Genomic DNA, 24,015 nt, shown 5'->3' with positions numbered 1-24,015 from the left:
TGAATAATAAGGGGATCTTTAGTAAAATATGCACCGATGATCTTGCTGACAACATTCTGAAGTACTCTCGTGACAGGAAACGGCCTGTGCCGTCCTCTACGTCCCTTACACCCAATTCCTATCACCCTCCCTCCCCCAGGCAACGTGAGCAAATGGCTAACGCTCAGAATTTTTATATGCATGAAATACACAAGTACCTGGAACAGTAACATTAAACACAGGAATAACCTGCCATGAGAATCGTCTTCCTGCACTTGGGCTTATGGTAATCAATCTTTTAAAACTAAATATCCAAGTCACCTTAGCTTATGAAAGTTCATGTACTGATGGTCTCTTTGGAAAAGTTAAGTCTCATTCATAACATGTACCTATTAGAGGATTATGAAAATCATGTAATATCCAACCAAAAACCCTACCAAACTATAGTAGTCAATATTAATGCACTAAATTTCTAGTCAAAATTAGTTAAGAAAAAACAAAGGGATATAGTATATTTTTCTGTAATATTCAATAATCACTATATGTAGACATTAAATTTATAGGTTAAAAAAGGCCTAAAAGACCTTCATACAAGAATACATTAAATATATAACTATCCTGGGAAATGATTATTTTCTTTCCTTTTGTTTTACATCTGCGTTTGCTGCCTTTATTTCAACACTGACACAGTTACCAAACCACCAACTTTTAGAAAGGAATAAATAAAATGAAGATATTATATCATCTCCTTCAGGTTTAAAATATCAAACTGCTGGTTTTAATTATCCTCAAGATCCGACATTTCTGTTCAAATACACAATTAACCTACCAAAAATTACATATAAAATTAATATCCTATTTTATTTTGCAACATTTTCAACAGAAATAAGTAAAAGCTACACTCGTATCCTAAGAGTAAAATTTTAATCTTTTAATATTTTATGTCTGTATCACGCACGTCTCTCCCTTCTTATTCAAGTACCGTACAGTGACAGGTTCATTTCTCATGTCTATTACACGGAACCACTCACTGTTTTAACAGAGTACAGCTAATGTTTGCAGCTGCTGAAGTGTGGTAATCATGCTGCCTCTTGTGACTGATCTCAGACTACTATATATTTAAGTTCTTGTATCTTTATAATCTTGGATGTCACACTATCAAGTTGTTTCATCCTGTCAGAAAAAAATTACTCTTTCAGGCTTTCTCTACAGTGTGTTATTCTCAGTATGCTGAAAAACTAACTTCAGTAATTAAAAACAAATATTATAAGATCTTTAAAGAAAGATTTTAAAAGAATATAAATAAAGAATAATGAATCTATAAAGGATCTCATGAGAAAAAAGTTTATGCATATTTTAAAATGGAGCGTAGCCTTTTTCTCACATAGGGGAGGGGACAGAAAAGGGCCAGGATGTAATAGGATTTCCTACTTTTCTGGCAATTTAAGAAAGTAACCACATATGTACATAAGTACTGAACAAACGAGGGTTAGTCACATAGTTCACTCGGTAAAGAAAAGAAGTATTTACAATAGACAACAACTTTATTTTTGAATGATACTTAAAACTCCTTAAGACACTTACATCTGTTACATATGCCTCGGTAATTGGAGGACCCCGAATTGGGCTGAAGCGTTCCCCAATGCTCCTCACTACAGTACTGAACACCCGGAGAAGCGCGGCCAGCTTTGGTAGCGACACTGATGGGGGAGGAACATCTTCATCCACTGACTCCCCAGAGGCCACATGGCTGAGGTCCTAGATGTGCAATCACAGCACTCTTATTTAAGGAGGACAATGTTCAAAACAAACAAACAAAAAAACTCCCAATTTTTAAGTGAATTAACTTTATCTTTACAAATAAAGGCATTTTAGCCTGTAAGAAAAAGAAACATGAAGGGTGCCTGGGTGGCTCAACTATTTAAGCGTCCAACTCAGTTTTGGCTCAAGTCATATGAGGTTGTGAGACTGAGTCCCGCATTGAGCTCTGTGCTGGGCATGGAGCCTACCTAAGATTCTTTCTCTCCCTCTACCTCTGCCCCCATCACCACAAAATAAAAGAAAAAAAAATAATGTTAGGGGCGCCTGGGTGGCTCAGTGGGTTAAGCCGCTGCCTTCGGCTCAGGTCATGATCTCAGGGTCCTGGGATGGAGTCCCACATCGGGCTCTCTGCTTAGCAGGGAGCCTGCTTCCTCCTCTCTCTCTCTCTCTGCCTGCCTCTCTGCCTACTTGTGATCTCTCTCTGTCAAATAAATAAAAATCTAAAAAAAAAAAAAAATAAAAAAAAATAATGTTAAAGAAAGAAACATGAATCTAAATGTAAAAGTAAATTATACTTCACTAATTAACAAATCTGAATTTAAATAAACCAAAAGTAATCTCAGTAGACCAAACATAATCTCAGGGGATGCCTGGGTGGCTCAGTCGTTAAGCGTCTGCCTTTGGTTCAAGTCACTATCCAGGGTCCTGAGACTGGGTCCCACATCAGACTCCTTGCTCAGCGGGAAACCTGCTCCTCCCTCCGCCTGCCACTCCCCCTGCTTGTGCATTCTCATTCTCTCTCTCTCTGACAAATAAATACATAAAATCTTTGAAGAAAATAACTTCTCATACCAACTCAGAAAGGTAATGGGGGGGGTAATAAATTCTAGTACATATGCTCTGATACAGAGAGATATAAATGAAGCCAGAAACTTCTGCCATTCCTAAACTGGTTTCTGCTCAAATCTTATTCCAGGTATTCTCTGAGCCACTCAATTCAATAATCCTCCCACACCAACATTATGCACACAAAGGGCAAATGGGGGAGGCAAGATATACTCAAAACACTAGCAAAAAAATGGGATACTAGAACCAACATATACCTACATATAACTAAGCACCAAAATAATAGAGAATTAGTTATATGTAGGTTTATGTTGGTTCTAGTATCCCGTTTTTTGCTAGTGTTTTGAGTATATCTTATTTCCTTAACTAGATTTGTAAACCAGATTTTCTAATTTTTTTTAACACTTGCCTTCCCCAGAAAAGTATTGAAAATAAGGTGAATTGATATTGTATGAAAGCCTCTAAAGACTTTTCTCTTACATATACTGGGGATCTTAGATCATGCTTTGGAGGAAAAGACTTGGCTCTAGCAAATTTTTGTGGCTGTACAAGTACAGTACGGTGACTTCATGGGTGCTGCTGAAGTCTCTGGTATCGGGTCTTAGCTTTCTTATCCCATTGGTCATGACTTAATCGGCCATGTCCTGTGAGAACCTCTTTGTGGCTCTTCTCTATTCAGACCTACCATGATTCTTGACTGGTGTTTGAGGCTCCTATAACAATTTAACTTCATCCATGCTATTTCAAGCCTTTCAGTGAAAAGTGGGAGGAAAATTTTGTCTTTCACGTGTTTCTTTGCCTCCACACCTAGAATATCTTTTTTCACAGCCCATCTTTATAGCTGATCTACCCTGCTGAAGCTGCACACTCTGGTTTGTGAAGACTCTCCCCCTTGGGGAGCTTCAGCAAGGTAGATCAGCTAAAAGATGGGGTAGCATGGTCCAAGATCCCCAATATATGTAACAGAAGTCTTTAGAAGCTTTTATACAATATCAATTCACCTTACTTTTAATACTCTTCTGGTCAAATACTCTTCATTATCAAAAAATAAAAATGGTCAAATACTCTTCTGGTCAATACTCTTCTTTATCAAAAAATAAAAATGAACTATAGAAAATGTCTTCAGAAGACTACTGGTGGGTGCCTGGCTGGCTCAGTTGGTTGGGCGACTGCCTTCGTTGGGGTGGTGATCCTGGAGTCCCAGGATCGAGTCCCACATCTGGCTCCCAGCTCCACAGGGAGTCTGCTTCTCCCTCTGACCTTATCCCCTCTCATGCTCTCTCTCTCAAATGGATAAATAAAATCTTTTAAAAAAAAGAAAAAGAAAAAGACGGCGACTACTGGCTACCAGGAATATTTCAAGCTTTGCAAAATGAGACCTACTACTTTTCTTTCAGTCTTTCTGTTAATTCAGCTGGTAGCTTAAAAACAGTATCTAAAAAAACTTTTTAAATGTTGCAATGGTTTTGTAATTTTTATTTAATGTCAAGCGGTCTGAATTATTTTAAAATAAATCCAGCACTGATGGAGAGCCTGGGTGGCTCATTCGGTTAAGTGTCTGCCTTTAGCTCAGGTCTTGATCTCAGGGTCTTGGGATCTAGCCCTAAACTGGCTCCTACTCAGCAAGGAGGCTGTTTCTCCCTCTTCTTTTGTTCCTCCCCACCCTTGTGTGCACACTCTCTCAAATAAAATCTTTAAAAAAATAATAAAAAATTAATTTATCACTGTTTTAACATTGTTTTGTTCTAAACTATATTTTAGGAAAATAACTTAACTTTCTACATACTCACCTCAGCATATGCCTCCATGTCCTCTAGAAACTGACCAAGAAGAGTAGTAGAAAATGCCAGATCAGCTACCCAAAATGGCTCCAAACTCTGCAACCACCCTAGGAATCACAAAAAATTCAAGTAAAAAGAAACAAAAAAATTTAAATTACAAATGTATCTAAAAGCCTTGTTTTCAAAGTCTTTTGGTTTTCAAGTTGTATACCCTTAAACAATGCCATATTTCATAAAATTAGTACTGTTAACTAGTAAACATGCTGATCATGATTAACCAATGTCTCTTTTAATACTGCAAAAATGAACAGTCTCCAGAAATTAAAATGTGATTCTTAGTCCTTATTCTTCATTAGATTTAATATCCATATTGTCAATATACACAAGGCTTAGACTAAAATAACACAATCCGCCATTAGCCTGGCTTTCTACTCCAGAACCCCAACTATCCACCAAAGGCATCCACTAATCTCCCCAATGGAAATGGGTCAGAACCACTCTCAGTGGAATATCCTATTTTCAGAAGTCCATTGCACCAATTAAGCTAAGAGAAACTATAGCACCTGAAAAAAGCTGAAATGTCCAAATGAGTCAGGGTAGTCATTCACATAAATAAAAACAAGTATTTTTAAATTTATCAATTACGAAGTTTCCCAAATTTATCCATTTGTTTTTTTAATAACCAGAAAAACAAGTCACAAATATCCAGGATCTTTCAATCTATACTTGAGTATTGCCAATGTAGTGTCTCCTGCCACCAGAACACACTACAATGACTCGTGGATAAGTCCTTTTAATTTCTCACAGGTGCAACGTTATAATCTGTACTTACTCTCTCCTACCTACTTCAAAGTACAAAGTCTTCCTCTGAAAGGATAAATTCTGCTAACAAGTAATGTTCATTTATAATAACCAAATTATTGTGGTGCCTGAGTAGCTCAGTCAATTAAGCGTCTAACATCAGCTCAGGTCAGGTATCAAGGTCCTGGGATCAAGTCCCACACTGGGCTCCTTGCTAGGCAGGAAGCCTGCTTCTCCCTCTACCTACTGCTCCGCCTGCTGTGCTTACTCTCTCTCTCTCTGACAAAATAAATAAAATCTTTAAAAAAAGAAAAAATAAATAATTAACCAAATTATTTCTGTGAAGAAATTATTTTTCTTGTATTATGAAAGAAACGGTATTAACAGCTGGACTTTGAAGAACCAGAGTTCCTTCCCACCACATTTAAACGCCTGGTATATGCTGAATAACTTACCAGACACCTGCTGTGTGAGCGATGGTTTCTGAGTGTGATCTATATGCCATCCAACTAATATATCAACTGTATCCTGGTTGGAGACAAAGAGAATTGTTTTAAGGTCTAACTGCTACTTCTCCTGTGACCACTTCGGATTAAGAAATCCTAGAAAAAGCATCTGTGTTCTACCTATGTGACATTATACAAACTTAGAAAGGGAAAGGGCAGGGCAAGAGAATGGAACTTTAAGACCTCGAGAAAATGTTTTTTCTTTAGATATTTTAAGGTATTAATGTCAGAAAGTACAGATGGTATTTACAAAAACATATTAATGCACCATTCTATCTTGGACCCTCAAGCATCACTGATTATACTCCAAGAAGCAGAAACTGTTTTCTTTCTGATTTAAAAAGGTTCTTAGACACAAATCCAATCCTTCACCCCATCATCTGAACAGAGGGAGTCAGAGAACTCACCCTAAAATTAGTGCTGAAAATATGAGGATAACATCGAGCCACCAAAAGAATGCACTTAACACATTTGCAAAGTAATTCTGGTGTATCCACATTTTCAAGAATAGACTGTAGGCTGGTCATTACAAGCTGAAAAACAAAAAAAGTTATAAACCATGAGTATTCAACAAAAAAGGAAGAAAATAAGCATGTTGGGTTCATATCAAAAAGTGACATATCTTCAGCACAGGTAATGACTCCAAGTCCATATTGGGCTCCTGGTTCTGCGGGGAGTCTGCTTCACCCTCTGCCCCTCACCCCTTTCATGCAGAGCACGTGCTCTCTCAAATAAGATCTTTTTTTTGGAAAAGTGACTTTATCTAAAATTGATTATGATACTAAAGAAAAGAAAGTCTTACAGTTTCAGCTCAAAAATAAGTTGAAAACATTTCATTCCACCATAAATAGGCTGAAAATAAAGACTGTGTCCTCTTATTTAAAGTCTCTTAATATTATTCCTAAGTAATGTCTGTTGACATTATTTCTAAGTGCTCTCTTTAATACCACAGACTTGATTAAATTTCAAGAACAGAAATTAAGATGTGCTTGGAAAACTTTCCTTTAAAAAGTGTGACAATTACTTTCCAATTCAAAATTTATAGCAAATTTTATACAATTTATACTTTAGGATATTAGTATTTGTTTCAAATCTGAATGATTTAAAGAAGATAGGCATGGCCCGACCGCGTGAGTAACAGACATGCAGGCTCATGTTACCACTATATATAGATCTATTTTTTAAACGAATACATGGCATGCCATTGATAGAATATTTTGCAGCTGTTAGAAACCATTTTTTCCTAAAAAGTAAAGTTCTTCTTTACAAAGGTTATAACTACAGAAAAAGTGCCAGAACTGGAAAAGCATCTAATATTTTGCATAGCTAATGTGATAAATCTATACAGGTACAGGATACGAATGGGAGCCAAAATCACTGAGTGAAATATAACTAAAAAATAGGGTATTCAGAAGGTCTCAGGTATCATGTCCAGATAACTAACTACAAAAGGAGAAAAATAAGCCTCCACAATGGAAAGATTCTGGTGGTCATCACCTCAATCAGGTGATCAAACTCTTCATCCCGAACAGGAAGACAAACTGAAGATATGTGCCTGCTTGTGTGATGCTACAAAATAAAGAACCCAGGAAGTATTTGTGACCAAAAGGTTTAAAATGAGGAAAGAGCAATCAGACAAACTCATAAAATAGAACATTTCACAAATAGGAGGGACAAAAAAGATGTGAATTGTTCTAATTAACGGTGATTAAAGAGGCAGAGCACTAAACAACACACAAGTCTTGATGGAACCCTGGGTCAGGTAAGACAAAAGCTGTACAAGATATCTTAAGGGCAGAAGTTTGAATATGGATTGTATTATGTAGTAAAATTAATTTTCTTAGGTATGATAATAATTGTACTGTTATATAAGAGCCTTATTTTCAGGGGATGTGTGTTCAGGCACTATAGGGTGAACTGTCATGACGTGTAATTTATTTTCAAATGGTTCAACAAAAGAGTACACATGCCTATGTTTGCAGAAATAAAACAATTGTAGAAAATGTTAATAAGTGATGGGGGTGCCTAGTGGCTCAGTCGGTTAAGCCTCTGCCTTTGGCTCAGGTCATGGTCCCAAGGGTCCTGGGGTTGAACCCTGCATCTGGCTCCCTGCTCAGTCGGAGTCTGTTTCTCCCTCTGACCCTCCTCCCTCTTATGCTCTCTCATTCATTACCTCTCTCAAATAAATACATTAAAAAAAAAACAAAACACTTAAAAAAAGTTAGTAAGTGATAAATCTAGATAAAAGCTAATATGGGTATTTATTACACTGGTCTACCTATTTTCCTCTGGATTTGAAAATTTTCAAAATAAATATTTGAAGAAATGTTCAAAATATAAAAACTATGTGCAGAATAAGCCCAATATGGTGTTATGATATTTAGTTACAATTTTTCTTAATCTTTCCCAAAATTTCTCATATAACCTCTATAATCAAAGAAAAATTGATTTTTAAAAACCTGACTGTAAAAAACATAACAAACTGACTATAATTATTATTTAAAGTGACTTAAGCAAAATAAAGCATATGATGAATTATAAAGAGCACATATAAATAAAAGACATCTGGGGCACCTGAGTGGCTCAGTCAGTTAGGCATCTGACTTTAGCTCAGATCATGATCCCAGAGTCCTGGGATCGAGCCCCGCATCGGGCTCCCTGCTCAGCAGCAAGGCTGCTTTCCCTTTCCTAGTCCCCCTGCTTGTGTTCCCTCTCTCGCTATGTCTCTTTCTGTAAAATAAACAAATAAAATCTTTTTTAAAAATCGAGAAGGATCTTTTAATATACTTACACACAAAACTGAAATAAAGCTAAGGAGGGCTGGTTTCCATTTATACAAAATTATTTTATATTACCTAGAATAAGAATTTTTGACATATTACTAAACCTTAAAAGGCCTAGAATGAGTGGTATTGTTCAGTTTTTGTCTCCCTCAGAAAAGTCAAGTCCCCTCATATCCAGCTGTCCTCACCAACTCCCCACTTCCAAATGTGCAAATGATTCTAGTACTAAGCAAATTCAAAGGACAGCTCCAAAAAAGCCAAAAGACAAGAAAAATCTAACTTAATTTAAACCTACCTTTAATCTGTATCCTTTAACTCAAACTCAGAAAGAGAAATGTTAATTATATCATATTTACTATCAGTAGATAAGTCCTATACTAAGTTTTGTTTCTCCAAGTTCCTCTTCAAAAACATTGCTAGAAAATTGTTAGGGACAATTTTCTTCCCAAATGCATCAACTTTCCCCCTCATTCTTACCTGCATTACAGATGAAAAGGCTTTCTTCTCTCCTACAGTTTCCAATGCTTTGTAGGTGGCACATAAGTAGAGAAGTTTAACTTCATCTTTTGCAGATGAGCTAAATTTGCTAAAAATCCATTTGAAGATCTTCTCAGCCTCATAGCTCAAAGAAGCACAAAGAAGGCCAAGACAGCAAGCACCCTCCTGTCTCAACTCCTGAAGCAATTTGCTACTGTGTTTATTTCAAAGCAAACAAAACAAAACATACAAAAGATTTAAGCTTTCAAAGTGACAAGAATGACACATTTTACAAAAGAATGTCTTCAACGATTTTAAGTTTTCTATTCGAACTACATAAAAGATTGCAATTTTATCTTTAAATATGCTCTCTACTTTCTCTATCCCACAGTGCCCAAAAGTACCTTTGTTAGACATTAGATTCTTTTACGGAATCAATTATTCACAAACAGTCAAGAAAGGCCCAGAAATACTAAAAATCAGGCTTCACATTCCATCTCAAGCTACAGTAAATAATCCACAGAAAAAGGCAGCAACAAGGATCAGATAAAACACACTACAAATACTACATACGATGTAATGTTCAGTAGGTAAGGACTATAAAACAAGAAATGGTACTAGTTAAAGCACAACAAACTTAACAGGATAACAGTACTGATTTAAGTATATTAATAACTATATAAAATGAGACCATCAAAAAGCAGTAAGTTTCGTGACCTGCTGAGATGAGTTTTTGGTGCTTTCCAACACAGCAATTCTTTGGGAATCCCCATACGAAGAACAGACTGCACACCTTTGTGGAGAACCCCAGTAGCCTCGTAGAGCAGGTGGTGTGAATCCACTGTTGCCCAAAGAAGGAAGCTCCCTTTCACCTCTATTCTCTAAGCAGTTTCAAAGTTCTCTAGTTTACAAAAGTTAATTGCATTCATTCATGCCTGCATTAAGAGTTTATGGCATTCCACAGGTCAATGCTCAATTACTCAGTCATGTTGACAAATTAGAAAAAAAAAAAAAGAAAACAAAAGGCGTTTCCTTTCAAGTGGAATCCATCTGTATTCAATGGTAATTAACATATGAATACTTTAACATAGATAAAGATGGCACAGAACCCAGCAAAATATTAAGTAGATATTCATAAGTGAAGCCACTGATGGGTTTATCTTCTTGTGCATTTTTAAATAATTTCTAAAAATATATTTTAAAGTCTTAAAATTGCCCATTGGTTACTTACCTTTCATTAAGCACATCATGTACAGCAGCCAAGATATTATCCAATTGTTTAACTAGTACCTTAAAAAAAAGTAAAAAAACTTCAAATTCCTATACTTTCAATAATACTGTATACTTTCTTACTCGTGTTCCCCTCCAAATTCTAATCAAACAGCACACCTTCCTTTTCTTATTATTCCCAGTCCACAATTAGCATGTATCAGTGTTACAAGTTTCCTTTCAGATTCTAAAAGTTTCTCCATCCTATGCACTGCCATGATCAATGAAAAAAAAAATAAACTCAAAAAGCCGGTTTTATTTATTACTCTGAAATACACTACGTGATGGACTGACAGATGAAGAGGTGAAGAGATATGTAACAAAACACATGATAAAATGTTAACGACAGAATTTAGATGGCAGACATATATTCAATTATCAATATAGATTCAAAATTTTTTCAAAAATTTCATTTGCTATATATTTGAACTTTTTCATAATAAAATAGGGGGGAGACAGAAAAGCTGCCTTGAACCAAATATTGTTTGAGTCATACAATTCTCATTAATTTTTTTCCTGCTCTATATCAAGTTCTTAATTTCATGTTAGAATTACTCAGAGTGGAGAGAAATTTGTAACTGCTCCTGAACTTTTTTCTTTAAAGGATTTTTCTATTTATTTAGCCCTGGCCACCAGACCATACCTACTCATGAACAAAATACACACACTGCAACCCCAATTTCACATATGAAAAACAAAGACACAGTCTGTCCCGGCATACAGAAAATAAAATTCTGAGGACAACAGAATAAATATATTAAAGGTTAAAAGCACTTAATTGTAAAAGACACCAGTGTGGATCCACCAATGGCAGGTAAACTACACTCATGGTCATCAAGTTCTCAATCATTGTAACATAGGCCAAATTAACCTAGAATAAGGAATTCCTGTCATATTTCCTGAGAAGCAAAGCTTTTCCCTTCTTAAACCTCTCCAGACAGCATTATCTACTATATTTTGGAAAAAACATAAGTAATCAACATTTCCATACTGTACTTACCAGCTTGTTTTCTGGTTGCTGAATAAATTCTTTCAACTGCTTCACAGTAGCCAGTCTTCGGTCTCTGTCATCTTCCCGGGTGATCCTCCGAAGAAGATTCGACAGTCGAGACTCATCAGAATAAGACATCGATCGCTCTTTGAAAATAAACATGTATAAACACAGAAGCTTTATAGCCCAAATATTTAAAAGTACATCAAAAATCACAGACCACTGAACAGTAAAACTTCAACTGAATGCAGGTCCCATCACACTTTTTTGTCACTATAAACCAAATTCCAGCAGACTCCTGCTACACAGAAAGCAGACCCTGAAAAAGATAAACCTAAGCAAATGCTCATTCCAGGGGACCAGGTGAGAGGAAAAAGAAAGGCTTAGAAATTACTTTCTTCAGATTTGTTCCAAAATCTTTTCAACATTCAGGTAAAGACCAGAAGTACCGGTAAGAGAAGTCTACAGGTTAGGGATAAAGTCTCAACCAGGCAGAAAGAGGCTATATGTTTCTATTTCTCACTTGGTATCCAATGGAGGGAAGTCTCTTGTTCACATTAGCATTACTTTCCCAAGACAAAGTTTCTATGAACTGCAAATCAGTTCAATTCAATTCAAATCAGTTCAATTTGTTGAACATTCAGTTCAACAAATGTCTAATTACCATCAGCCATGTGCAAGGCATGATGCCACTAGAAAAGTGGCAAACCAGACTGTTCTGCCCTTTATTTTTTAATGACAAGAACAAGCAACAATGCTGAAACAATTGCCAATAAAAATACATTTAAGTACTAAATTTTTCTTTTTATATTTTCAGCTGTGCTATGTAATGATTAACCAATGTACAGTAAAAACAAACCACATTAAAGAGTCTGATAGTTTCATGTCTCCCTAAGCCATGGAAAAACTTAATAATAAAAGGAATTACAACATCTGAGAGAAGGAAAATGATTCTTTTTTTAATCCCTAGCCCACTGAGTATTTCAGAAAAGATGGATACTGAAAATGTCATTAGGTTACAAACCAGGAAATCTATGCTATATTTACAATTCTTCCACTAGCAAACTACTTAATTCTGAGCCTCAGAGGAGAAAGAACTGGACATTATCTTTGGACTCACTTTCTAGCTTCTATCGTACCAAAATCAAGGGCTTCAAACACTCTTAAGAAACAGCACAGCAGGGCACCTGGGTGGCTCAGTCATTAAACATCTGCCTTCAGCTCAGGGCATGATCCCAGCGTCCTGAGATCAAACCCGTGTGTTGGGCTCCCAGCAACACAGGAGGCCTGCTTCTCCCTCTCTCACTTGCCCTGCTTATCTCCCCTCTCTTGCTGTGTCTCTCTCTCTATATATATTAAATAAACAAATAAAATCTTAAAAAAAAAACAAAAAAAACCACAGCCTTTGACTAGTGGATCCACTTCTGAGAATTTATCCAAAAAAATTCATTTTTTAAAAGCCTATGCAAAAAAAAAGCACCTATATGCACAAAAATATTCACCAAGATATACACAACACACACATATACATACACACCCTCATGAAAGCAAATGGTCATAAGTAAACATATCCAAAGAGTGACTATATCCAACAAAGTAAATAAATCAGAAATCCTGATTTCATGCTTAGCTTTACCAACAAAATAAATTTTTCTTTTAGAAAACTAATGATCACTACCTCTAATCCCCTGACATTCAAGGCACTTTACCTATACAGTTAGGCTGTGTGATAAGGCAGAAGGTGATTATTAGCCTCTTTAACTTTAGAAAAACATCTACATCATTTATACGGAAATCCCCAACAGACCCCGGAGTCCAAGGACTTTGCTGCAGGAAGAGCCCACCACACACTAGACATTCATTACCCACTACGATCAGGAAAACTGTTTATTTCAACTTATCTAGTCTTCAAATCTTACTTTAAGAAAATTCTCTAGAAAGTGTACTCTAAAAAAGTATTAACACCTTTCCTGTGAGAATTTAGTCTAAGAAACAGTTTACAGGAGAAAGAATGTGAACATGTAGCCACCTAAAAACAGCAACATTTACCTTACTTTAATAGGGCTCTTTGCGTTACTCAATGTGAATCTGTACATGTTTTTCAACTCGAAGTAAACAAACCAACTCATGTGTGCAAAAGCATTAGTAAGAAATACGGTGTCCAGGAAAAAGGGGATACAGGTGTTTGTAGAGCAATACAAATGTGGAGGCAGACTGGCCCCCAGTTGGCCCAATCTTACCCTGTGATTTCCTCATGTCTTTGATGGCTAACGCACGACTGCCATGCTGAATACTGGTGAACTCAGGGCTGGTCACATTGTTAACCCTCAGCTCTTGCCCCAACGACTTCCGACCATAAGTATTTTCCCCAGATCCTCCATTGACACTGTAGCCACCTAAAAACAGCAACATTTCCCTTACTTTAATAGGGCTTTTTGCGTTACTCAATTTCTGACAGTTCAGGACCATACTACCCACATACAGCCTTTCTTCTATACTTCCATTGTGCTACCTGCTTTGAAATCATCTTGTTTTCATTTTGTTCATCCGCAGAAGAGAAGAGAAATATAATTGCACTTTAAAAACTTTTAGAAATCTAGAGGAGAAATAGTAGTCAGGAGACTACTTTGCCTTTATGATATTCTGGATGACTAGGAAACTGCCTATGTATATTATAATGTACGAAAATTTTAAAAATTTTTTAATGAAGGGAGTAAACTTAAGTTTCAAAAACAGCACTGTACTTAAATATTTTTATTTTAAGCATATTAAAAAAAAGAGAGAAATAGGGGAGAAAAAGAGAGGGAAAGAGGAGGCAAGGGAAAAGCTGGTATGTTAAAAAACAACGCAAAAAACATGCCTCTAACAATAAAGGAAGCATATATACCCTTTTCGTCATTCTGTATGTCAGTGTGGACTCTGGTATCATCGTGCCTTTGCCGAGACACCACAGCTGAATTTGAAGGTTGCAGTCCATAAGAAGAAGACCCACCCCGATCTCTGGATGAAGAATATTTTAAAGTATCTGGGTCGGCTGATGCACTATCAGTTCTGCAAAGAAAGAAGAATATAAGATTAACTTTAAACAAATATTTTCATAGCCCAAATCATAAATCTTTTATTCAAGCCTCTCCTACCACTCTAATTTTTAAATCATTACTAGTAATAACTAAGCACTCCAACAGAAGTCTTTCGAGAGGGAAGGGACTGCCAGTGAATGCAGAAATGCCAGGTTTTCAGCCCTTTCTATTCTACAGACCCATTAAGATATATGGATAACTACCCGGATTAGAGTGACCAACTCATCCTTCTGTGTTCAAGAGTTAATAATTTCAGCAATGGAAATTCCATGTCCATGAACCTCCCCCCGCCCCCGACTTTCAGTCCAAGGCAAACCAAGACATTTGATCACCCTGGTCCAGGATTCTCTTCACATGATTTGATAAAAGGAATCACTCTTCTTCAGCTCTCCTCCCAGGAGAGGTTGGTCAGTGGAAAAACTACAGTATTCCCAGTCATAAAAGTAAAAAGCACTGGCAACATACAAGGGAGGGGCCGTGTGGCATATTCTCTCTCTCTCACCTGAATTCCTAATTTTGGGGGGATTATCTGGTGGGAAAGGAAATTATAGAATGATTTGAAAGCAAACTTGATAGGATATAAAAACACATTAGTTAGAAAGTAAGATTATTTTAATGTATTGGAGACTTCACTGAAGATTCCTTACCTACAGAGACTATCAAAATTATAAAAAGTGAGAAAAATAAAGTATCAGGAATCCAATAAAGCTGAATTTGAAGGTTGCAGTCCATCATCTATTTAAAAGTCAAGTACTGTGAAGAATAATCCCTGATACTAAGCCATTAACAAACAAGTGGTACAGCCCCAGGGTAAAACGAGTCCTTATCCTTATCTAAGGATCAGTTCTATGCCTCATTAGGCCAACCAGGAGCTGAGTTTCATAATTTTTCATGAACCTTATTTTTCCCACCAACAAACATAAAGCATCAAGAAATAAGACAACACCATATGAAAAATAACATATGAAAAATACCAAGAGAAAAGCTTCTCTCCTGTTGATACTACTACTGAGAGGAACAACTTTCTGGAAAAAATCACTTTTATGGTATGTACTAAAAAGAAGGTTCAAAAGGTTCTGAACTCACAATTATTTGGGAAACTTGAGGACATTGGCAAAAGCAGAAACAAGCCTATTCCTCAATCCTTGTGATTCCTTCCTCTTATAAAAAATGACTTCAGTGTTTGTTTATATATTTCAATTTATCATTTTTTCTTTGCCTCCACTCACAAAAATTCTGAACCATGAAACTTAGCATAAGCTCGGTCAGACAACCTGGTCTATACTTACTGAAACCACTGTTAATACAGAAAGCAAACAAGAGGTCCAATTAAACTTGGATAAGTGGCACAAATCTAAATTATTCCTAAAGGCTCTCAATTGCAAACGTGGTAAAATTCCATGATCCTAGCATATGAAAATAACTAAGGCTTCATAATGGAGCCTCTTCTTCAAACACCTAGGGTTCACTTGTCAAGAAAGCTCAGTATTTCCAATAGGTGAAAAAATATAACTTTTGGAATTTCAAAAAAAAAAAAGGTATGAACTTTTTTCTAAGCATACTGAATCTATAAGCATTTAAGTACCATTAACACTAAATGGAGCATGACAGCTTTTTTTAAAAATGAATGTAACAGCACCTCCCATGTTTCTAAAAATAGCACATTAAATGTGCACCTACAATAAACCATAACATACCATAAATTTCTGGACAGGAAATGAAAAATAAAGGGCTTAAGAGCTTCTCTGACAGATTCTGAACTTGTCTATCTATCTGTATGACACCTAACTGAACCTGGTTAAGTAAGCTGCTAGCAAATGAACATACAAGATAACAAAAATCTGGGCGCCTGGGTGGCTCAGTGGGTTAAGCCGCTACCCTCGGCTCAGGTCATGATCTCAGGGTCCTGGGATCGAGTCCCGCATCGGGCTTTCTGCTCAGCAGGGAGCCTGCTTCCCTCTCTCTCTCTGCCTGCCTCTCTGTCTACTGTGATCTCTGTCTGTCAAATAAACAAATAAAATCTTTAAAAAAAAAAAAAAAAAGATAACAAAAATCTACCAGTATCTAAATGTCTGAATTTCCTGCTTAAATTATGTTTATTTATCACATATACTACTCTTACTACTAAGAGTTAAGTATAAGAATCATTTTTTTGGTGACATAGCTGTAAACATAAGGCAGCAGAGAATATGGGTTAAAAAAAGATTTGGCTCAAATCCCAGCTCCCACACAGAAAAGTTAAGTGGGATTTTGTACAAGGTAATCTCCATGCCTCAGCTGTTTCTTGCGTAAAATGGGGAGAATACCTACCTCACCTGTAAAGTTGTTGTGAGGCTTAAATCAGATACTCAATTCTTAAGAAATACTTAGCTTACAGGGTATGCTCAAGGTTACGAAGACCCTGGGGCACACCCGGGTGGTGCAGTCGATTAAGTGCCTGATTTGGTTTCAGCTCGGGTCACATTTTCAGAGTTCTGAGATCAAGTCCTACATCAGGCTCTACACTGAGCAGACAGTATTCTTAGGATTCCCTCTCCCTCTGCCCCTCCTCTCAAATAAACAAACAAATCTTAAAAAAAAAAAAAAAGTTATTAATACCGTAATACTAAACTGAAGTTTAGTATTCCAGTCTAACAGACAAATAATATATATACAGCTTAAGAGCACAAGAATACAACCAAAACAAGTTTTCATACCCAATATGGTTTTAAGTTCTTCAGTGAAGAAATTAAGCAATGTCCTACCAACAAATCCATTTCTATCTACAAAAGCATTTGATTTCAAACTAAACTGGAAAAAAAGAAAAAAAGAATGGGAACAACTTCCCAATTTATTAGAAATACAGGTTTTTAAATCCCATGAGTTATGAACACCAAGTGTTTCCCCCCACTCAGAGTTTGGGTTTTCAGAAATATAACAACAACAAAATCACTAGGGTTAAAACTAGTCTCAGAACTGTCTAAAACTCACCAGTTGCCACACTCTTTTAAAACAAACTAATCAAAACATTTCCAACCAGAATTCAAGTTATAGGTAGTCTGAACCCAAAAGCACAAAATGGTTCCGCATTTATAAGAAATCTTGATTTTTTTTTAAATATCAAGACTGCTAAGGTCTCAAAAAAAGTCAGTACCAGGCTGTTAGCACCACCACCACCACCCAGTCCAAGAAATAGAAAACTGTTAATGAACGGAAATGAGCACTTAAAATGAGGCAATCAAAGGCACAAAAAACAGATTTGAATTCAAAGAGGCAGGTATAAATGTTAAGCCAGTTATAAGGGCTGAAAAAGCTATCATCTGCCAGAATTAGTGTCTGTTTAGTGATAAGAAAAAAATGTATCTGTTAAAACTAAGAATCATACTAGCAAGGATCAAAAATACCTCCACAGCCCCTTTAATATTCTAAAAATATTATGGAGAGAGAGAGAAAAAAAAGAAATGCATAAATTTCCCCCAAATGATTAAAGTGAAGTTAAAGCCTGATGTACATGCCACATGAGAGGTAAGTTTCTAAAGCTCATACCTCAAAAATCGCATACTGTATAATATGGAGCCTTTGTGATGTTTTGCATCAAGTCAATCTGTAAGACAGTAGTTACAATATTAGTGAAGACAGTGGGTTAAAACATTTGTTGTTCAAACATGAAGCAAATATCATTCATGGGTTAGGTGCTTTTAGTCGTACTATGGCCCTCTAGGGTTCGAATGTTGAAGCAAAAATTGAGATGGAAAGCCACTCTGTGCCTCTGAAGATAGAGAGGCTTAAGGTGGCAACCAAAAAACTTTTTAGTACATAAGAGAATTTAAATGTTAACTGTAACATACAAATCACATGCAAATATAGTCACCGCTCATTTAGTTACCTATTCTCATTGTACTGAAAATGTAATAAATCTGAGAGGCCATTTATTTTGAATGACCCAAATCCTCAGACCTCACATCGACAATCCACCATGTGCTAGGGGATGCAGTATCTCCTGGCTACATGTGGTCTCATCCAGTTCATGTAAGCACTAAAAGGCACCCCCCCCCCAAAAAAAGCACCACTCTGCAAGTATTAAGTTAGGGAATTCCCTATGGGAAGCATTTCCATAAAGCACCCCAAAATGACTTGATGCAAACAGCACACTTAGTGGTGCCACTGGAATAAGCATCATATTGCTTCAAGTTGCTTTTAACTAGGCTTATTAAGGGATTTTTGCTCTGACGGTGAGATCTAATTGGTAATGAATATCAACCAGGAAATGAGATTTGCACTTAAGCCAATGAGGTGGGAATGCATTTATTCTCTAAAGCAATGGTGCACAAAAATATGTCTCTGTCATAAAGTAGCTGTAGAATATGCTGTGAGTTTTTCATTACTAACAGTTAATACCACTTGAAAAGGATTTATCTTGTAGAAATAAATTCAAGGTCATCCCTATGATGCCTGTTACTCACCTGGATTCATATACGCTTTCATGAGGAATAGAAGAAAAGGTGAAACTATGCTCTAAAATATGAATCTACGGCTAAAAAATTCATTCAGGAGGCTCATGGACTTCATTATTCAAAACTCTTCCCACAAGAGAAAATCTAAATTCAAATTTATTAAAACAGAACTGAACCACCATGCCAAAATTATGAGTTTATATCAGTTTTGCAACACTGAAATATTAAGTTAACGTAATTTCTTGATGAAACTTCCTTAGCTACTTAAGTGTATATAATATCAAATCTTAATGATTTATGGGTTCTTTGTTACCAATTTTCAATCACTAATCAAACTCAACTAAACAGCAATGTAGACTCAAAATATTAAAATACATTTAATTATGTTTGTAAAACTGTAAATAATTTCACCAACACCAAAGGAGGTCTGTCTGGCCTTTACCCTCGGCTTCTGGAAGGTAATCTCTGAAGTCCTAGAACGTGACACTAAAAAAAGTGTCCTTATTCATCTGGGGGTTTTGGCCCACACCAGAACATGTAACAATGTGATTTATGAGGGTGAAGGGGCTCTGAGTCCCAAGGGCCAACTCAACCTCCAAAAGGGCTGGAAACTAACTTCACGCATATAGACAGTCAGTCATGTAGTCCCAATGAAAAACCCTAAACACCAATGCTGGGGCAAGCTTCCATGCTTGATAATACTCCATACATACTGTGTATCACACATCAACACCAGAAGAGTAATACTGTGTTCATAACTTCACAAGGAAAGGACAATTGGAAGCTCCACATTCGAAACTTTCCTGGACTCTTGCTATACATGGGCTTTTAACAGTAGCTGATTTCAATCTGACTTTTAGCTGTAATAAACTGTAACCATGAGTAGAACAGTTTTCAATGAGTTCAGCAAGTCATTCTGGTGACTTATCCAACCTAAGAGTATCCTTGGGGACCCCTAAACTTGGAACTAGTATCAGAAGGAAAACTGGTCTTATGGACTATGTTCCCACTAACTCTGCATCTATATTTAAAATCACTGACTATGCTTTAACCCAAAATTTTAAAGATTGTAAGTTTTTTTTAATAACATCTTAAGCAAACATAGTAAAGATCTGACTTCAGTATAATTTCCCTTCCAAGGAATCTCAACCACACCCTCTATTAACTGACCTCTAACCATATTAACCGGAAGGGACAAACAAAGCAACTCTAGGAGAGTACTGTATTAGATTTTAAGCTTTGCTTCACATGCACAATTGTCCTCAATGTAGAGGTTGGTCAATGTGCCACCCCCAGGTAGTTCTCAGACTACAACTGGGTCTTCAATACTTGCTTAGACCATGTATACTTGCTTAGACCATGCTTCCCTAGCCAGTGTTCTCTCCTTTCCAAAACAGTTTTCAAACTTTTTGCACCTTCCTCTTTCCCCAGCTCTTCCACATTCATGGTACATGACCTTCCACATTCCTGCTTCCTAAAAAATGCAAGCCATTTTTCTATAGCACTCTCAATAATAAGGGGTAGCAGCTTTGAGCTCCTACCATATCTGATAAACAAATGAGCCAAGCAGTTTACATATATTTAGTACTTCATCTTTAACATCATCCTCTTATGATCATTAAAGACCATAAATTACCATCTTACACATAAGTAAGATTCCATAACTGACCAAAAGCTGCACATCTAGTAAAAAAACAGAGCAAGACAACTCAGATTCATCTGTTTAACTTTCAAGTTCTTGAGCACTCCACCAGAGTCTGCCAAGTTCCTTCCAGTAAACCCAGAAATTTACCCACATGTTCACACACAGACCTTCTTCCCATCAACTTCACATCATGGAAAAAGTAAATGTTCTATCTAAAGCAACGCTCTGAATCCCTATGTTGCCCCTATTTTCTGAGGTATCCTGTGGATCTCCCACTTTGCTACTGCTCATCGCTTGGCCATACATGAGCACCCTTGAGTCTTTCAACAACAAAAAGTCAAAATCAGAATGCCTGGGTGCTCAGTGGATTAAGCCTCTGCCTTCGGCTCAGGTCATGATCTCAGGGTCCTGGGATAGAGCCCTGCATCAGACTCTGCTCAGCAGGGAGCCTGCTTCCCCCTCTCTCTGCCTGCCTCTCTGCCTACTTTTGATTTCTCTGTCAAATAAATAAATAAAATCTTCAAAAAAAAAAAAAAAAGAAATGAAACTCTAGATCTTGGGGTCATGAGTTCAAGCCCCACAATTGGGACATGGAGATTACTTTTAAAAAGGTGGGGGGGAGGCAAAATTTTAATACCCTTTTCCCTTCTAATTCTCATTGTCTAGACTCTTCACAGTCACAACTCTTGGGGAAAATTTACCTTATCTTTGCTCACTTTTGAATCCACTGTAACCTGGGTTCCACCATCAGCACTTCCAATGAATCTGTTCCTGCCACAGTAGGAGCTTCCATTTGTGGCCTACTTGTCTCTAAAATTCCATAACCCCTTTTTAGTTCATCTTGCTCAATGTCCCCCGATGACTTACTTTTGACAACTATCTACTCACACTCTCTCAATACCACCTTGCTTTTGGTTGGTTGGTTTGTTTAAGTAACTTGAATTCCAGTGACTCTTTTTCCCAGTCAAGTACTTTCTTCCTTCCTCACTTTCTTCTTTCAGCTTACAGTTCATGGTCTATCAGTTTAGTAACACTCTTGCCAATCCCCTTAACCTCCCTTAATATTTTTCCTCACACCAATCTGTTAAAACCCCAACCCTGGATAAACCCTAGTATCAATTATCCATCATCCCTAAGTAAGCACCACATCCCCAAGTCCTCCAACAGTCATCTCCCATTCACTACATGCATTATCCAGACCTGCCCCATTTGGGGGTGCGGGGGTGATAATATATCTTTATTTCTCAAACTCAAAGCTTTAATTTCATCAATTTCTAATACAGTTTGTACTGACAAGTGATTTCACCTTCATCACATGAGAAGGTCAGGGACCATCACACCAAAGAGGAAACTACCATATCTTAGGCATCACTAAAAAGTTAGTATTTTGAAGGCAAATCCAGAATAACAAAAAGCTTCCCATTCAGTCTAATGAGTACCTTACTCTTCATCTATATTAATTTGGAAATTACTAGATAAAGACTTAATTTTCCTAAAGCAGCTATTTTATTTCTCCTTGGGGCAGGGGAGAGGGGGAGAGGGGGATGGAGACCAGACTGCTTGAGTTTTAAAACGACCACATATACGTATTATTTAATGACTTACTCTCCTAACCCCACTACTCACACACACACACACACGAATTCTCTCACATTCTCTCTACGTCACTAAGGAAAAAAAAAAAAAAAAAAAGACACCATCACATATCTGGACCCAATTCTAGGCCTTGAATGGGATTCCATCTACTTCCACCTTCTCTTAACTTTACCACTACCTTTTTCTCCTTTCCCATTGAACTCATTCTTCTCTTTACACACGTAAAATTTTCTGATGTCTCCCATTTAAAAATACAAAAACATATTTTTTAAAATATTAGAAAACAAACAGAAAAATCCCATCAATCCCACAAGACCCTCCACAAAACAATCTGCCATCACTCTGCAAACTTAAGAGTTGTCCCTACTCCCCACCCTGTTTTTTCACCTTTACTGGCTCCTCAATCCACTGATCCAACTTCTGCCCCACTACTTTCAGCAAAACCAACTATGAGCCCAGGTTGCTAAACTCATACCTCAGGCTTTATCTTACTCATCCTCTCAGCAGCTTTCACAGGGCTGCTAAGTAGGGTTAAGCAGGTTGTGGCCTGCACAAAGGTGCCTTGCAGAGGAATGAGGTGGCCTGAATGAAAACCTCTTTTTAAAATTCTTACAATAACCCTCTGTGCTGAGATCGTGAGAATTCAAAGTAATCAAAGATTGTTCCCTCCCTTTGGTTTATGGGAGGAAGTACTCTATATTTCTTCCTACCTGGTTCTACTTTCTCAGGAACTTCTGAGAGCTTGCTCAGCCTCCCCTACCAAACCCCAAAATCTTGAGATGTCTTGAAGCCTGACCCTAGGCTCTCTATTCTATCTCACTCAATCCATGCCAATGGCAATATTTACCACCTGTATGACATCGAATCCTAGATCTAGGCCCCCATCATTGATGTCCACTCCGAGATCCAGATCTATGTACCCAACTGTTTAAAAAACAACTCGGGGGGGGGGGGGGGGTGCCTGGGTGGCTGTTGGTTCAGCGACTGCCTTCAGCTTGGGTCATGATCCCAGGGTTCTGGGATCAAGCCCTGCATCGGGCTCCCGGCTCAGTGGGGGGCCTGCTTCTCCCTCTCCCTCTGCTGCTCTGCCTGCTTGGGCTCTCTCACTCTGTCAAATAAATAAATAAAATCTTGGGGTGCCTGAGTGACTCAGTGGGTTAGTCCTCTGCCTTCAGCTCGGGTCATGATCTCAGGGTCCTGGGATCAAACTCCGCATCGGGCTCTCTGCTCAGCAGGGAGCCTGCTTCCCCCTCTCTGCCTACTTGTGATCTCTCTCTGTCAAATAAAAAAAAAGAAAAAAGAAAAAGAAATATTTAAATAAATAAATAAATAAAATCTTAAAAAAAAAAAAAAAGAAAAAAACACAACCACCATCTTGGGGCACCTGGGTGGCTCAGTTGGTTAAGTGTCTGCCTTCAGCTGAGGTCATGACATGACCCCAGGGTCCTGCATTAGGCTCCATGCTCAGCAGGGAGCCTGCTTCTCCCTCTCCTACTCCCCCAGCTTGTGTTCCCTCTCATGGTCTCTCTCCGTGAAATAAATAGATAAAATCCTTAAAATAAATAAATAAATAAATAAAAGTTCTGATGCCTCAAACGTAACTTGCTCCTTTCTACCTGGAATCCCCATTTTAATAAATGGTGCCATCATCTAACCACTACTTCCTAATAAATGGCACTATTTGATCAGACAGTATGTTTCCCACTTCCAATTCTCTTGTCTGTCCCATTTCTCCTCCACATTCCAAGATTAGCTTCATAAAACACAAATCTGATATCCTCTCACTACCTTATCATAGGTATGTACCTCACTTCCCTTTTTAGCTACATCTCTACCAACCACCCCTTTTACACGCTATGCCCCATCCATCCTAATCTTTCACTGCCACAGAAAGAATCACCTTGCTCAGCCAGTCAGTCTGGAATGGCTTTGTCCTCTTTGCTGACCCTAGCTTATTTCTCTTTATCCTCCACGCTTCAGTTTTCCTTTGGAAAGTTTCTGATTTCCCTGAGTAGGGGTAGTAGTAGTCCTGCTATAGATGTGCTACCAGAGAACCCTAAGAGTTCC

General features: G+C 37.4%; 1 protein-coding gene across 3 annotated transcripts in view; it reads right to left on the bottom strand.

Annotated features, from left to right (window-relative positions):
• Positions 1-24,015, bottom strand: part of SMG1 (SMG1 nonsense mediated mRNA decay associated PI3K related kinase) — a 106,497-nt gene that overhangs the window by 62,259 nt on the left and 20,223 nt on the right. For 2 of the 3 annotated variants that reach the window (XM_032328393.1, XM_032328394.1), the window contains exons 2-10: positions 14,082-14,245; positions 13,435-13,590; positions 11,204-11,340; positions 10,166-10,224; positions 8,935-9,148; positions 6,082-6,207; positions 5,624-5,696; positions 4,377-4,474; positions 1,564-1,737 (exon numbers count right to left, since the gene is read on the bottom strand). In XM_032328393.1, coding sequence (XP_032184284.1) covers positions 1,564-1,737; positions 4,377-4,474; positions 5,624-5,696; positions 6,082-6,207; positions 8,935-9,148; positions 10,166-10,224; positions 11,204-11,340; positions 13,435-13,590; positions 14,082-14,245 — 1,201 coding nt within the window. Of the gene's footprint in view, positions 1-1,563; positions 1,738-4,376; positions 4,475-5,623; positions 5,697-6,081; positions 6,208-8,934; positions 9,149-10,165; positions 10,225-11,203; positions 11,341-13,434; positions 13,591-14,081; positions 14,246-17,799; positions 17,858-24,015 lie in introns of all 3 variants that reach the window. The other variant, XM_032328395.1, reaches the window with a different exon arrangement.

This window comes from Mustela erminea, chromosome 20 (assembly GCF_009829155.1).
Source record: "Mustela erminea isolate mMusErm1 chromosome 20, mMusErm1.Pri, whole genome shotgun sequence".
NCBI classification, from domain to species: domain Eukaryota; kingdom Metazoa; phylum Chordata; class Mammalia; order Carnivora; family Mustelidae; genus Mustela; species Mustela erminea.
The sequence above is the reverse complement of the archived record's forward strand: the minus strand, read 5'-3'. Positions and strand labels throughout refer to the sequence as shown.